Source organism: Theobroma cacao, chromosome 3 (assembly GCF_053813885.1).
Source record: "Theobroma cacao isolate CCN51 chromosome 3, ASM5381388v1, whole genome shotgun sequence".
In the NCBI taxonomy this organism is placed as follows: Eukaryota; Viridiplantae; Streptophyta; class Magnoliopsida; order Malvales; family Malvaceae; genus Theobroma; species Theobroma cacao.
The window spans coordinates 2,081,880-2,093,616 of record NC_142641.1 but is presented as its reverse complement, the minus strand read 5'-3'; the positions used below and the strand labels follow the sequence as shown (position 1 = coordinate 2,093,616).

At 33.9% G+C, this 11,737-nt stretch overlaps 2 protein-coding genes across 2 annotated transcripts; both read right to left on the bottom strand.

Annotated features, from left to right (window-relative positions):
- Positions 1–153: 153 nt before the first annotated feature.
- Positions 154–1,674, bottom strand: LOC18604060 (Duplicated homeodomain-like superfamily protein). Its single transcript, XM_007036376.3, has 2 exons — positions 1,039–1,674; positions 154–859 (listed from the first exon to the last, which is right to left on the bottom strand). Exons 1-2 carry the CDS (start codon positions 1,461–1,463, stop codon positions 394–396), a joined length of 891 nt encoding a protein of 296 aa, XP_007036438.3. The 5' UTR covers positions 1,464–1,674; the 3' UTR covers positions 154–393.
- A 2,831-nt stretch (positions 1,675–4,505) lies between these two features.
- LOC18604058 (polarity axis stabilization protein) lies at positions 4,506–10,289 on the bottom strand. The gene is made up of 4 exons (XM_018118312.2): positions 9,969–10,289; positions 7,956–9,713; positions 7,660–7,852; positions 4,506–4,964 (listed from the first exon to the last, which is right to left on the bottom strand). Exons 2-4 carry the CDS (start codon positions 9,560–9,562, stop codon positions 4,737–4,739), a joined length of 2,028 nt encoding a protein of 675 aa, XP_017973801.1. The 5' UTR covers positions 9,563–9,713; positions 9,969–10,289; the 3' UTR covers positions 4,506–4,736.
- Between the last annotated feature and the right edge of the window lie 1,448 nt (positions 10,290–11,737).

The window sequence follows — 11,737 nt, the reverse complement described above, 5'->3', positions numbered from 1 at the left end:
TTATTTATACAAATTTTAGGGATAAAATAAAATTAGTTCATAAAAAATAAATTAAAAATTATTTAATGTAACCAATAAATTGTAGTAAGTATTAATTTTATATGTAAAATTAAAATTTTATATTAAAAATAATTATTTATAATTAAATTCAGATATTTTAAAACGGTTAATAATTTTCTTATTCGGAAATTAGTGACGGAAACGAATCCGCGACGGTTAGTAATTGTACAGAGTACATATGAATTTATAATGGCCGAAACCCAAAAAGAGAAGAGTTCTTCTGCACTGATCTATCTGCTTGATGGATAAAAATGGCGCAAGGAATGATGCATCGGCATATTCCTAGTTCAAAGCAAGGCAGAATTCAGTTTTTGTTGCCGTTCATGGTTGAATTTATTGATGCATCGGTGGCGGTGCCATCGGGTAAGCAACAGGGACGATATAGGGAGGAGGGTGGTGGTGATGACCGGGAGGAAGCATAACGGGAGTTCCCACAGCGGACGCCATATGCCCTGGAGCAGCCACCGGACGCCCGACAGGTGCTCCGTACATGCCTAAACCAGGCATATGCGGCTGAGCCCTGTGCTTCACCGACGGCCCCATGGCTGCTGCTGCAGCTGGTGAGTTTGTGTTAGCCTGTTGGCCGGTGATAGGGGCCTGATGAGACGTATCCCCATTGTTAACGCTGGTGATGTCATGGATGCTGGATCTCCGCCGGTCTCTGTTCATGGAATTCAAGCGGATGAAGTACTTCTGTGCATGGCTAGCCACCTGTGTCGGAGTTCTTGATATCACGAAGTTTCTTGAAATGCTTCTCCAATCTCCTTTGCCAAACTTGTCTAAACCCAGTAGAAATAACCTGGATAACCAAGGTAAGGTTGGTTACATTCCGTTTCCCAGCATCAAACATGACAAATCTCAGTTTCCTACTTCCAAATTTTCAGTTAATAAACTACCCATGCTCCTTGTTGGTCAACTCTGCAGTTCGGAAAGTAGTAAGAAATGAACAGACAGAAGGGTTGTAGAGAGATAACATACCTATGCTCTTCTTCTGTCCATGGAATTCCTTTCCTCCTTTCTTGGTCCGACCTCGAACTTCCTTTCCCACCATGTCCACAGGAATCATGGCTTAACCCCGAAAATCCATTCCCATAACCAGAACTCGATCTCTTATCCGGAGCAGCAGCAGCAGCAGCTCCGGAAGATCCATGAAAATCCTTTGCTACAGAAGATGTAGCTTCCTCTCCTGTATAACTAGGAAGTGGAACCTGACCAGCCTCTATTGCACTAACATCCTCCACCAGCAGTTGATAGTGTTGCTTCAATTCCTCAAGACTTTTACTAGGAACCATTGAAGCAATCTTCTCCCATTGCTCTTCAGACCCCTCCTCTGTCCAATGCATAGCTATCGCGTTTTCGAAAGCCTTCTCTACTTCCCTGCTCCAAGTACCAGTCCCTGCCATGGTAAGATTGCCTAGCAATGTTCAAACTGACCCTGATAGATTCCCAAGCTTATGCTGAATAGCCTGTTTGCATTATTGGAAGAAGAAGAAACACCAGAGAGATGAGTGTAGGATAAGGAGTGGGGGAAGGAATCAAAGCAATGAAATGAAATTGATGAGGACCACTTTTCATATATAACTTGTCATGTTCATATAAAAAATAATACATAAACAAAATTATGGAAGAGTACATTTTTTGCTAAGGATTTTGTAATGTAGGTTTTCTTTTTTGCCTCCAATCATGGAGGAAGCAAAATCAAGCGTGACGTGGTCCAGAGAATCTTTTTTAAAACTTGCTCCTCCAATACTACTTCTACGCGCCAAGAGCGCATTGCCCGAAATATCTTAAACATATAAATGTAACACAGCATTATTTATAATAATTGATATTGAATTAAATGTCTGCTTATATTTAAGTATTTAAGATATTTTTAATTTAATTGATTTAAGATTTTTTTATCTTTATTTTTATGGTTCTCCTCAAGTGTAGGATAATAAACTTGTTATGTAATATGAATTTTACATGTCAAGATAATGGATTTATAAATAATAAACTTATCACGAACGAGAACATAATGTATTTTGATACTATGTTAATTTTAAATATGCATTCAATTAGTTTTATATTGAATGTTTGTCTAAAATTTAAGCCAACCACCTAAGTTTATTTTTTATGTAATTTTTTTTACTTAATATATATAAATATTTAATTTAATGATTAGTATATGATCTTTTATTAAAAAAACACGATCCAAATCTTTTTTCTTAAAGAAAAAAATAAAACAAAATAGGTGTGTTGGGACTTTCAATATAAAGCCAAATGGTGAAAGAAGCTACTCTTTCTATCCTAAATTAAATTTTCAACTTTTAAATGATTTAAAAACTTTAAAAATCGAGTATTTTTTATACTTTATAGAATAAAAAACTCACTTAAAATTAATATTTTTGTAAAAGGTATCATTAAAAAATATTCTATTATTGAAAAATTGATATTATTTCGAGACAATGGAACTAAAAAGAAATCAAATACTCAATTTGAGACGAAAAGAATATAATAAGGTCAGATAATTGGGCGAGGGTGCTTAGCACGCGCTTGAGAAGGGCGTGGGACCAGAGAGAAATGTTCCAAGTTCCAATACTCTTCATTCTCTTTCTAAAACGTGGCCGCTTCTACATTTCTTGTTGCAGCTAAAATGCACCTCACAAATTCCTACCGTTGCTTTCTTTGTTTCCTTTGTTTTCACGATTTTTTTATTTTTTTACATTTTTTTATTGAATTTTTTTTAATTTTTTATATAAAATACGTCTAATAAAAAATTTTATCTTTCTTTTCCTAAAAATCAGTTAAAGATAAAAAAGTACGGCATGTTTTATTTTTATAACTGAATTTTTATTATTATATTAAACTTTTTATACCATTTATCAAAATATTAATTATTATTTTTTTACCGCGTCAACATGAAAAATGAAAAACATTACTTGATTATATTATCGTATTGCATGAAAATCAATTATAAGATATTAATATATTATGTCAATCTCACATAATATAAATTATAGAGTGATATTTGATTAATAATAATTAATTAAAATTTTATTTAATTTAAAATAAAAATATAATAATTTAATTGAACGCAATGAACGAAGATAATTAATATCCATTTTCAAAAAGTAAAACATTATTTTAAAATATTTTAAATAATAAGATAATCCTGTAATTTGGAAAGAAAAAGAACATATAAATCACACCACTATAACTTTTATAGTATTTAAGGTAATCAATCAAGGAATTAGGGCTGAGGCACTTAAAACCTTGTCTAGGGGCTTGTGTTCTTGGCTTGAACTATCTTTCCTTCTGGTTCAGAACAATTTACATACTTCAACAGGCTTATAATGTAAAGTATTGACAGACTCTTCACACATTTCTGAAGGGTATATATGAGAATGGATGTCATCCCAAGATCAACAGTCCAGTTTTCTACTTGATATTGAGATTTATGGAGTCAATACCATGAAAATTCGAGGAGCCCACAAAAGTTGAACACATCATAATCCAAGATGTCGTAAGATTGAAAACTGGACATTACAAAACTTTAGTGAGAGTTACCTTTCAACCATCAATTCTTCTTAGCATTCTGACAATTTATGGTGGGGAAAGAACTGCTAAAATGGTTGTGGTCCACTCCACAACTTGCCTGTCAATAGACATTGAAATTATATCCTACTGACAGTAACTCACCACAAAATCAGAAGGCAATCTGCTAGGATTTTGCATTTTTCATTATGTCAAGCACAAGTTTCTCAGTAACTCGGTTCCATCACAGACATAACAATCAAGTAGAAGAGTAGATCTTGATTTGTGCATAAATTTCACACTCTACTTTCAAATATCTTTTGACACTGCCAATTATGAGCAAAAACTAATGATTATGTGCAGAGGAAAAGTTTACTGTCACTGTCAGTCTCGGTAAGGAACCCTAATAGCAACTGAACAGGTTTGACACTGCAAAGTACATAATAAATAAGAAACCCATTGATGGGATCATATATAACAGAATAAAACACAGGGTCACACAATTCTTCCAGGAATTTTGCCACAAATGTATCAGTAGCTTTTTGAAACTCTATATGTTCTGATCATATTGAATAGAGGTCTTTCAAATCAATGATCATAAACAGAAGAAATAAAGAAACTGAAGAAAGCTCATACCTCTTGACCAAAAACAAGAAAGTGCAACCATAAAGATTGAAAAAAGAAATGCTGAGATGGGAGTTCAAGTCTTAGTGACCTGCCGACGGATACAGTAGCTTACGCATGGTTCCTTATGAATGAAAGCAACATGAATCTTCAACTTCCCATTAGAAAGACAACATAGCAATATCCATAAATTTTTTTTTTCTAATTTGTTTCTAGATTGTGCAAATAAATTATCTCAGATTGCTGAAGAACTGGGTGGATTCAAGACAGGTTCTGATTCTCACACATCTGGATAAAAGGCAAAGTTAAAATAAAGAAATTCTATCAAATTGCAAGACACGTGATTGTACAGAAAACAGAGTTGTGAGAGGATTTAGTCTCACCTATATGAACAATTATGCCAAATGTTGGGGGATTCTCCATCCCACCAAGCAGAGGAAGCTACAAGAAAATCAAAGGTCATGCCTTTCTCTAGAAGCAAGTTAATACCCTCAATACTCATTACCAGAGCCAACCCGATTCCGCCATGCTTTGTGTTATCTTGGTGAATTGGAGGATATAACCCCAACTTGTATTGAAGGGCGGCCAGGAAGTTTTGTCAATTCTGGACTTGAATTTCCCTGTAGAAGAGCTGCCCTCTGTGGGTTCAAAAGCAGAAGCTGCTGCATATCCTTTGGAAGTAAATTGAACACAGTCTGTAGATCACCCTTCAGTTTCTGGCACATTGCTGCAGAGTCTGCTACAGCCCTTCCAGATTGCTGTAACTGAAGAATACATTTAAGGAATAGGTTAAAATAGTGTCATAGTAGTCATATAAGGAATAGATTACATAACTGAAGATTACATTAAGATATAGCCCAGAGTAGTCATATGTATAACATCAACCAGCAAAGCATTAAATATGTACTTTGAGCAAAACAATGTGCCATACAGAACATATATGATGCTAGATCAAATCATGTATCATCATCTTTTAGGCCCTCGCATTTTGGGGACTGAAATGAGACTATCTAATCATCATGTTATTAGATGACTAAAGAATTTTAAAAAAGGAAAGAGATTTTCAAATTTAAAAGTAATATACAAATATCAAATGTAACTAGTGACTAACTTACTTTGGATTTATTAAAAAAGCTTTGGATGCAAAGCCTAATAGGCAGTATAAGGTTGCTATCTCATATAATATTGCAACAAAATGTATATGATAGGCACTGAGAAGCTTCCAATAGCATATCTTATGATCCTATTTAAACTACAACAGAATTTAAAGTACACTAAGATTTTACACAACAAATTTGTTCCAGAACTTGTAGAATACCAATCAAACAAAAATATTATGCTAACTGTGGAGAAATCAGAATAGAAATATTGCAACGGTTCATTTTCCCAATTTCCAACGTTTACTAGAAATCTCTGCTTTTTAAACAAATACTCGTACAAAAAATATCAAAAGAAAAAAAAAAGAATACTCATACTACAAGAGCAATAAGGCAGTAAGAATGAAATTTAGTACTTTCACATAGGCAACTCATCTGGGTCTCTTGCAGGTGCTTTTCTATATGTACACAAGTGATGTGCATGGGTGGTAGGTTGCTCATTAATTGCTGATGGAAGACCATACTAACATGGTGTCTCGTATTACAAGATAGACAACTACTTTATAAATGGTTGGCAAATATCTAAGCGTAGAATTTGTCATTAACTTCCCCCAGATAGATGACAAATTCTTTGGTATTCCTTTTATTGGCATACTTTTAAAAAATGGATTAAGTTGGCACAATTTTAAATCGTTTTCTTAATTGAAGAAAGGTCGGTCGAAAGAAATCCTTCTGCAAACATTCTAATGAAGCAAGACAGAAAGTGAGCATAATACATATAGTATATAGCCAAAAGGATGAATGACAACATCTTATAGCTGATTAGGGAGGAAGAAATGAGGGATGGGAAACACATGTTGTTTGAATAAGTGATGCTAAGTATATTAGAGCTGGTGCACAGCATATTGACACTTTTAGAGCAAGATTGAAAGGGTGAAATAAACCATTCAAGAACCAAGTGGTGCTATCTTATAGATGATTAGTGAGGAACAAAGGACAAAAACATGTTTGTTTGCAAGATTGATGGTCAGTAAATTAGAGCTGGTGGGCAGCAGACACATTTAGGGTAAGAGAGAGTGAAATGATTCATTCAAGACCCAAGTGGAACAGGAAAATTTCATAAAAACATAAAGCGTAAGTTTCAGAAATCAAGACATAGAGTGCTAACAATTTAGGATTTGTTTGGTTGTTTCCCAAGTGGAACAGGAAAATTTCATAAGAACATAGAGCATAAGTTTCAGAAACCAAGACATAGAGTGCTAACAATTTAGGATTTGTTTGGTTGTTACTTTGTTTACTTGCGCTTTTTTTTTTCTGCTTTTTTGCTTCCAAAAGCAAAATGCACTGAAATTTAATTTCACAAACAACCATATATATGAATCAGTGGCATTTTTTAAAACCATTTGATCATTTTGAGCCATTATTTTTTGTTTTTTACTTGCTTTTGCTTTATAGCAGATAGGAAGTAAAAACAAATAACAAACAACACCAAACTACACCTAATTTGTTTTCATTTCTCTCAAATGAAAAGGGGTGAAATAGCAGCAAAATTCAGACTGATCAGGCTAAAATATCTAAAAAGATTGGTCATTCTATTCACTATCACGTTGTTTAACCCATTTAGGCTCTAGAACAAATACGGGGCATGAACAATTGCTAGCATGGTTTATATGATTATCTAACTGTAACTCCCTTTTAATAAGTGTCATACTATGTAATCCAACACCATTTAATTATACACTCCCAATTATTAATTAACATGTTTGCATGTTTCCCTCTTTCCATCATGCATACAAATGGAATCAAAGGGGCTTCATTTAAGCAACTTCAAAAACTTGCAGCATAAAGAAACAAATGGAAATTATCTTCAAAATAACCAGATTCTATACATCCTCAACATAGTTTTATGAGAAGACAATATCTCCAACCTAATTCCACTTACCAATTTATAATAAAGGATGCCAGATAAAACATGTATAATGTACAGGATCAAAATATAAAGCCATTTTGTAGCAAATCACAGGTCGTCATTCCTCCCTAATAATAACATTCGAGGTAACTTGAGCATCAATAGATACCATATAAATCATTGATCAAACACCATTTGTTCCATTATGTTTAATACAGAATCATCTGAAACCTGGTCATGTTACCTTAACCCCTCCCTGGAAGGGGTGTTTTCTAAACTCGGCAAACTTAGAGCTTAGTATTGTTTAGCCATAAAAGCAAGCCCTTGAAAGCAGGAAAATTCCCTAAAAGCAAGAAACATGCTTAATTGACATTTACAGACATGATGAGCACTTAAAAGAAAAGCACAGCAGCCAGAAACATTTATATAATCTTGCAAAAAAGGCAAAATTACCTGTATTTCTCCAAGAAGATGTCTCTCAATAGCATTGAAGCAGTCAACAACTTCCAATTCAGGCATTTTAGATATCAGGTGATGTATGTCAGTCTTCATTCTTGCCTGCCTCCATAATCTATGTTGTTCATTTTCAGCAACAGCATGTCGTCTTTGAAACCATGGCAGAAAGTTAGGTCCTTTAAGAAAACGCCTGCATGCAAAGAGAAGTTATCTCTAGCTCAAATGAACAATTGATAGATTGCAAAAGAAACCAACCAATGAAGCTGAAAACTGCAAGTAAACATTCATATTACCTATACAGATCCAGCCAGTTAGATCTCATACGCTTCGAAAGAAACTTGCCCACACCCCTTGCTGACAAGCTCATAAGGAATTCATCAGCATTAAATGGAGGTAGAGGAGGGGGATCAGCAAAAGGTGAAGATCCTTCAGGAGGAGTGGTAGCCCTAAAATATGGTCCAAAAGGAGCCAAGAAGTTGGTAGTGAGCTCCAAGAAATGTCGACGTAAGATCTCATTATTAACAACAGACATAGATTCCTCAACCCTTGGTGACATCCCAGCATCAATAAGCCTATTCAAGATAGAAGTGTCTGGCTTTGTAGTTGCAGCATAAGTGCTCCAAATAGCCTCCTTATGTTCTGTCATGAGACAAAGAGGACCATCTCTCCTCAGCTTCACAGCATTCAACAAATTAGAAGGAGAGAACTTCTTCAAGGAAAGCTGTTGAAGACCAAATCCTTCTGGTTTACCAGGAATTCTGCCACTGGACCTACTTGCAAGGGCAACCCGACTTGAATTAGGTGCAGGGCTTCCAACTGATACTATGTGGGGGATATTACGAAGAGCTTTGAGGAAAAAAAGATTTGTGACACCCAAAACCATAGGCGGATATTTGTCCCCTTCTTGAAGAGAGTTCAGCTGAGCAAATTCAGGATCATGGATAGTAAAATACGGCCTAAAGTCAACACTGTAAAGTAAAGGTGCAACTAAGCTGACGAGACTGGCCACAGCCTCACAGCACTGTGGTGGTGTTGGTGCTATGACAAGAATCGGCTCACCAATAAGTAACAACTCCCACAATAACCAAAGTTGTAACAAAAGCCCTTTGAATGTTCCGAAAAGATCGGAATCATGAAATAGACCTTGTGGGACTGATTGATTATTAGGAAGAAAAGGAGCCATAGATGAAGCAGACTCTTCATATGCTATTCCACTTTCCAAAGGCAAGCTGTGGGCAGGTGGCAAGTTAACTTTGAGCATTGCATTCCCAATTGGAAGCTCCATTAGCTTACCAGGTACAGGAGTAGGCCACAAGGAAACATAACCAGCAATATGCTCAATAGCTTTTTTTCCTATATCAAAGTAAAGAGGACCCATGATTTGTAACAAAGGTCTAAACACGCTAGAGTAAGGTCCATGAGACAATATTACTACAGATTTTTGTTCCCCACCTCGTTTTAGCCTCTCATCATGCCTTTGTCTATTAAACACATAACCATACAAGTGTCTTGAACCTTTACCACTACTTCTCAACCTCCTAATCACTTTCTCCTCTTTAGGTGTTGATGTTGTATCTTTATCATCAATTTCTGTTATTTCCGACGAAGTCACATTACCCTGCTTTGTATTTTTATGCCTCCGAAACCGGAAAAAGAAGATGCAATCATGAATGCTGGAGCGGTTCTGGTGCTGAGAAACAGAATCCGGAAAGGAACTAAAAGCAACCTCAAGTTCCTCTTCTTGAGTGAGACAACCAGGTGGATAGCACTCTTCTATTAGCTGACCTTGTTCGAGATCAAATCTAATGATGCAAAAGGCAACAACCCATCGTTGCAAAGAATCCGGGTCAGGTTTCACACTAAGCTCCGGCTTCACAGAAAACGAAGGAGATCGACTCATTTCCTAGTGTTTTCTCAACGACCTCCCTCATCTATCAAAAAGGCCAATTCTCATCATCTTCAGCCACCATTTCCATTATAAATTCCACGAAAGGTAACTCATTGCCAAAAAGACAAATTACTCAAATTGAAAGCACTCTTCTTTAAAACTCCTGGTAAGCAGAAAAAAGAAGCAAAATCAAAGAACTAAGAAAAAAGCAACTAAATCAAGAACTACAGTTTACATTAATTCGGTTCCTGAAAATTGTAAAATTTGGGTTAGTTTCTATATCACTAATTTCGTTCTTTCTTTTTCTCTACTTTCCTCAGAATCTAAACAAATGATCGAACCAAAAACAAAATAATGAAACAGGTCTCAACAAGAAAAGGTTCAAAAGATCTAAAAACAATGGGCAAATAAAACTTACCAAAACCGAAGACCCCTGAACCAGTGGTTGGAGAAAGTAATCTGGATCGGGCGAGAAATGAGTACCCAATTGGCCAAAAACAAATGGGTAGTTGTCAAATTTTCGAAAACTCAAAGAAAAATGCGGGCTTTTTGTGGGATTTAGTGATTTTTCTCTTGGTTTTTCTTTTGAAAACCGAACCAAAATTACCCACTTTGGGATATAATTATATTAATTAACTTCGTAAATTTTTTTTTTTTGAAAAGCAATTAACTTCGTAACTTAATGGTATAACATTGCATTGGTGGTTTAATTATGTGAAATTAGGCAAAAAAAAATTTTGGCTCTTTCTTGAATACCGAATTGTTGCTGTCTCCCACATTGGGAAAGGAAATTTTTTTATCTGGTTATGATATTAATATTTTTAGGTTAAATTGTACTTTCACCCCTATAAGTTTTCCGTTCTTGTAAAAGCATCTAAAATTCATTCTTTTATCTTTTTGGGGGGTAAAAATTAGAAAATGAAATTATAATACATTAATATTTTAAGTTTTTTAACCTATTGTAGTACTTTATTTACTCATTACTCCATTGATTATTAACTAATTTAGAATGTAAAAAATACTAAATTGAGTTGGTAATTTTTGTTTTAGTTTTAATCAGAAAGCTAGGGTTTTGTTGGATAATTAGTGTTTTAATAAAATGGTATAGATAATCCTAAATGTGTAGATAATGTACCCAAAAATAAATAAAATTTGTATACTTTTGTTTGGGATTGCTTGACACCATGAGAAATTTAAAGCTCAATACACATATCTCATAAATAGAGAATTTTTTTTTTTTAATTGGGAGAGAAAGGATTCGAACCCTATTCTTTTGACAGAGAAATCCATCCACCAACCAATGATTTAAATATTCTGATGCACAAATAGAGGCTTTTGATAACCATTGTTACAAAGTTATTCCCTTATTCAAAGGTAAGGCATCATAGGTTGAGAATTTGAGATAATAATAATAATATAGTAGGTAATTAGAAAATATTGTTAAAAAGAATAGAAGGAGAAACTAGATAACTAGGTAATTAGATAAGTGTATTAGATCATCTATCGATAATATATTACAATAAAAAAAGTACAAAATGTTGGAAAAGTTTTTAATTGGTGAAAATGAACATTTTTATTCATTAAATTTCTATTTTTTATTTTAAATAATTATTAATTGTGAATTATATAAATAACATTTTCAATTGTATGTGATAATATCAAATAAAGATTGAAATTCAAATTAAGAGGTATGCACGGTTGTTAAATGGAATAAAGTCCATTCTTTCACACTAGACCTTAAAAAACTTGATTTCACTTAAATACAAGGAAATTTTTTTAAATATAATGCAATTAATTTTTCATAAAATGAAATTTATCAAGAATAAGGTGGCAACATTTATCTTTATATATAAATTATTTAAAAATAAAAATAAATAAATATTCGTGTATAATGTAACGATAAATATTAGTATTATTAAAAAAAATAATAGAGGGAAAAAGATAACATTTCCATTATAATGAGTTAAAAAAAGGACCATAATCCTTCCTTAAAAAAGGGACCACAATACCTTTATGAATAAAGTCATTAACCTATAATGATAAGGCATTCCAACAAAGAGCTGAATTTACCATGAGTTATACGAAGGTTTAGCAATATTAATATTATTATATTGGAACATTTGATTCGATGATTAATATATGTAAAATTTTAAAAAATTTTATTATTATTTTTGACCAAGTAAATGG

Bases quoted from the DNA above. Each gene is read 5' to 3' on its own strand.
- LOC18604060 (XM_007036376.3), bottom strand. From the start codon at position 1,463: ATGGCAGGGACTGGTACTTGGAGCAGGGAAGTAGAGAAGGCTTTCGAA. The intron at 860-1,038 runs GTATGTTATCTC...TTGGTTATCCAG, and splicing joins TGGACAGAAGAAGAGCATAG to GTTATTTCTACTGGGTTTAG.
- LOC18604058 (XM_018118312.2), bottom strand. From the start codon at position 9,562: ATGAGTCGATCTCCTTCGTTTTCTGTGAAGCCGGAGCTTAGTGTGAAA. The intron at 7,853-7,955 runs GTAATATGAATG...CTTTGCATGCAG, and splicing joins AACTGGCTGGATCTGTATAG to GCGTTTTCTTAAAGGACCTA. The intron at 4,965-7,659 runs GTAATTTTGCCT...TGTATTCTTCAG, and splicing joins ATCTTCTTGGAGAAATACAG to TTACAGCAATCTGGAAGGGC.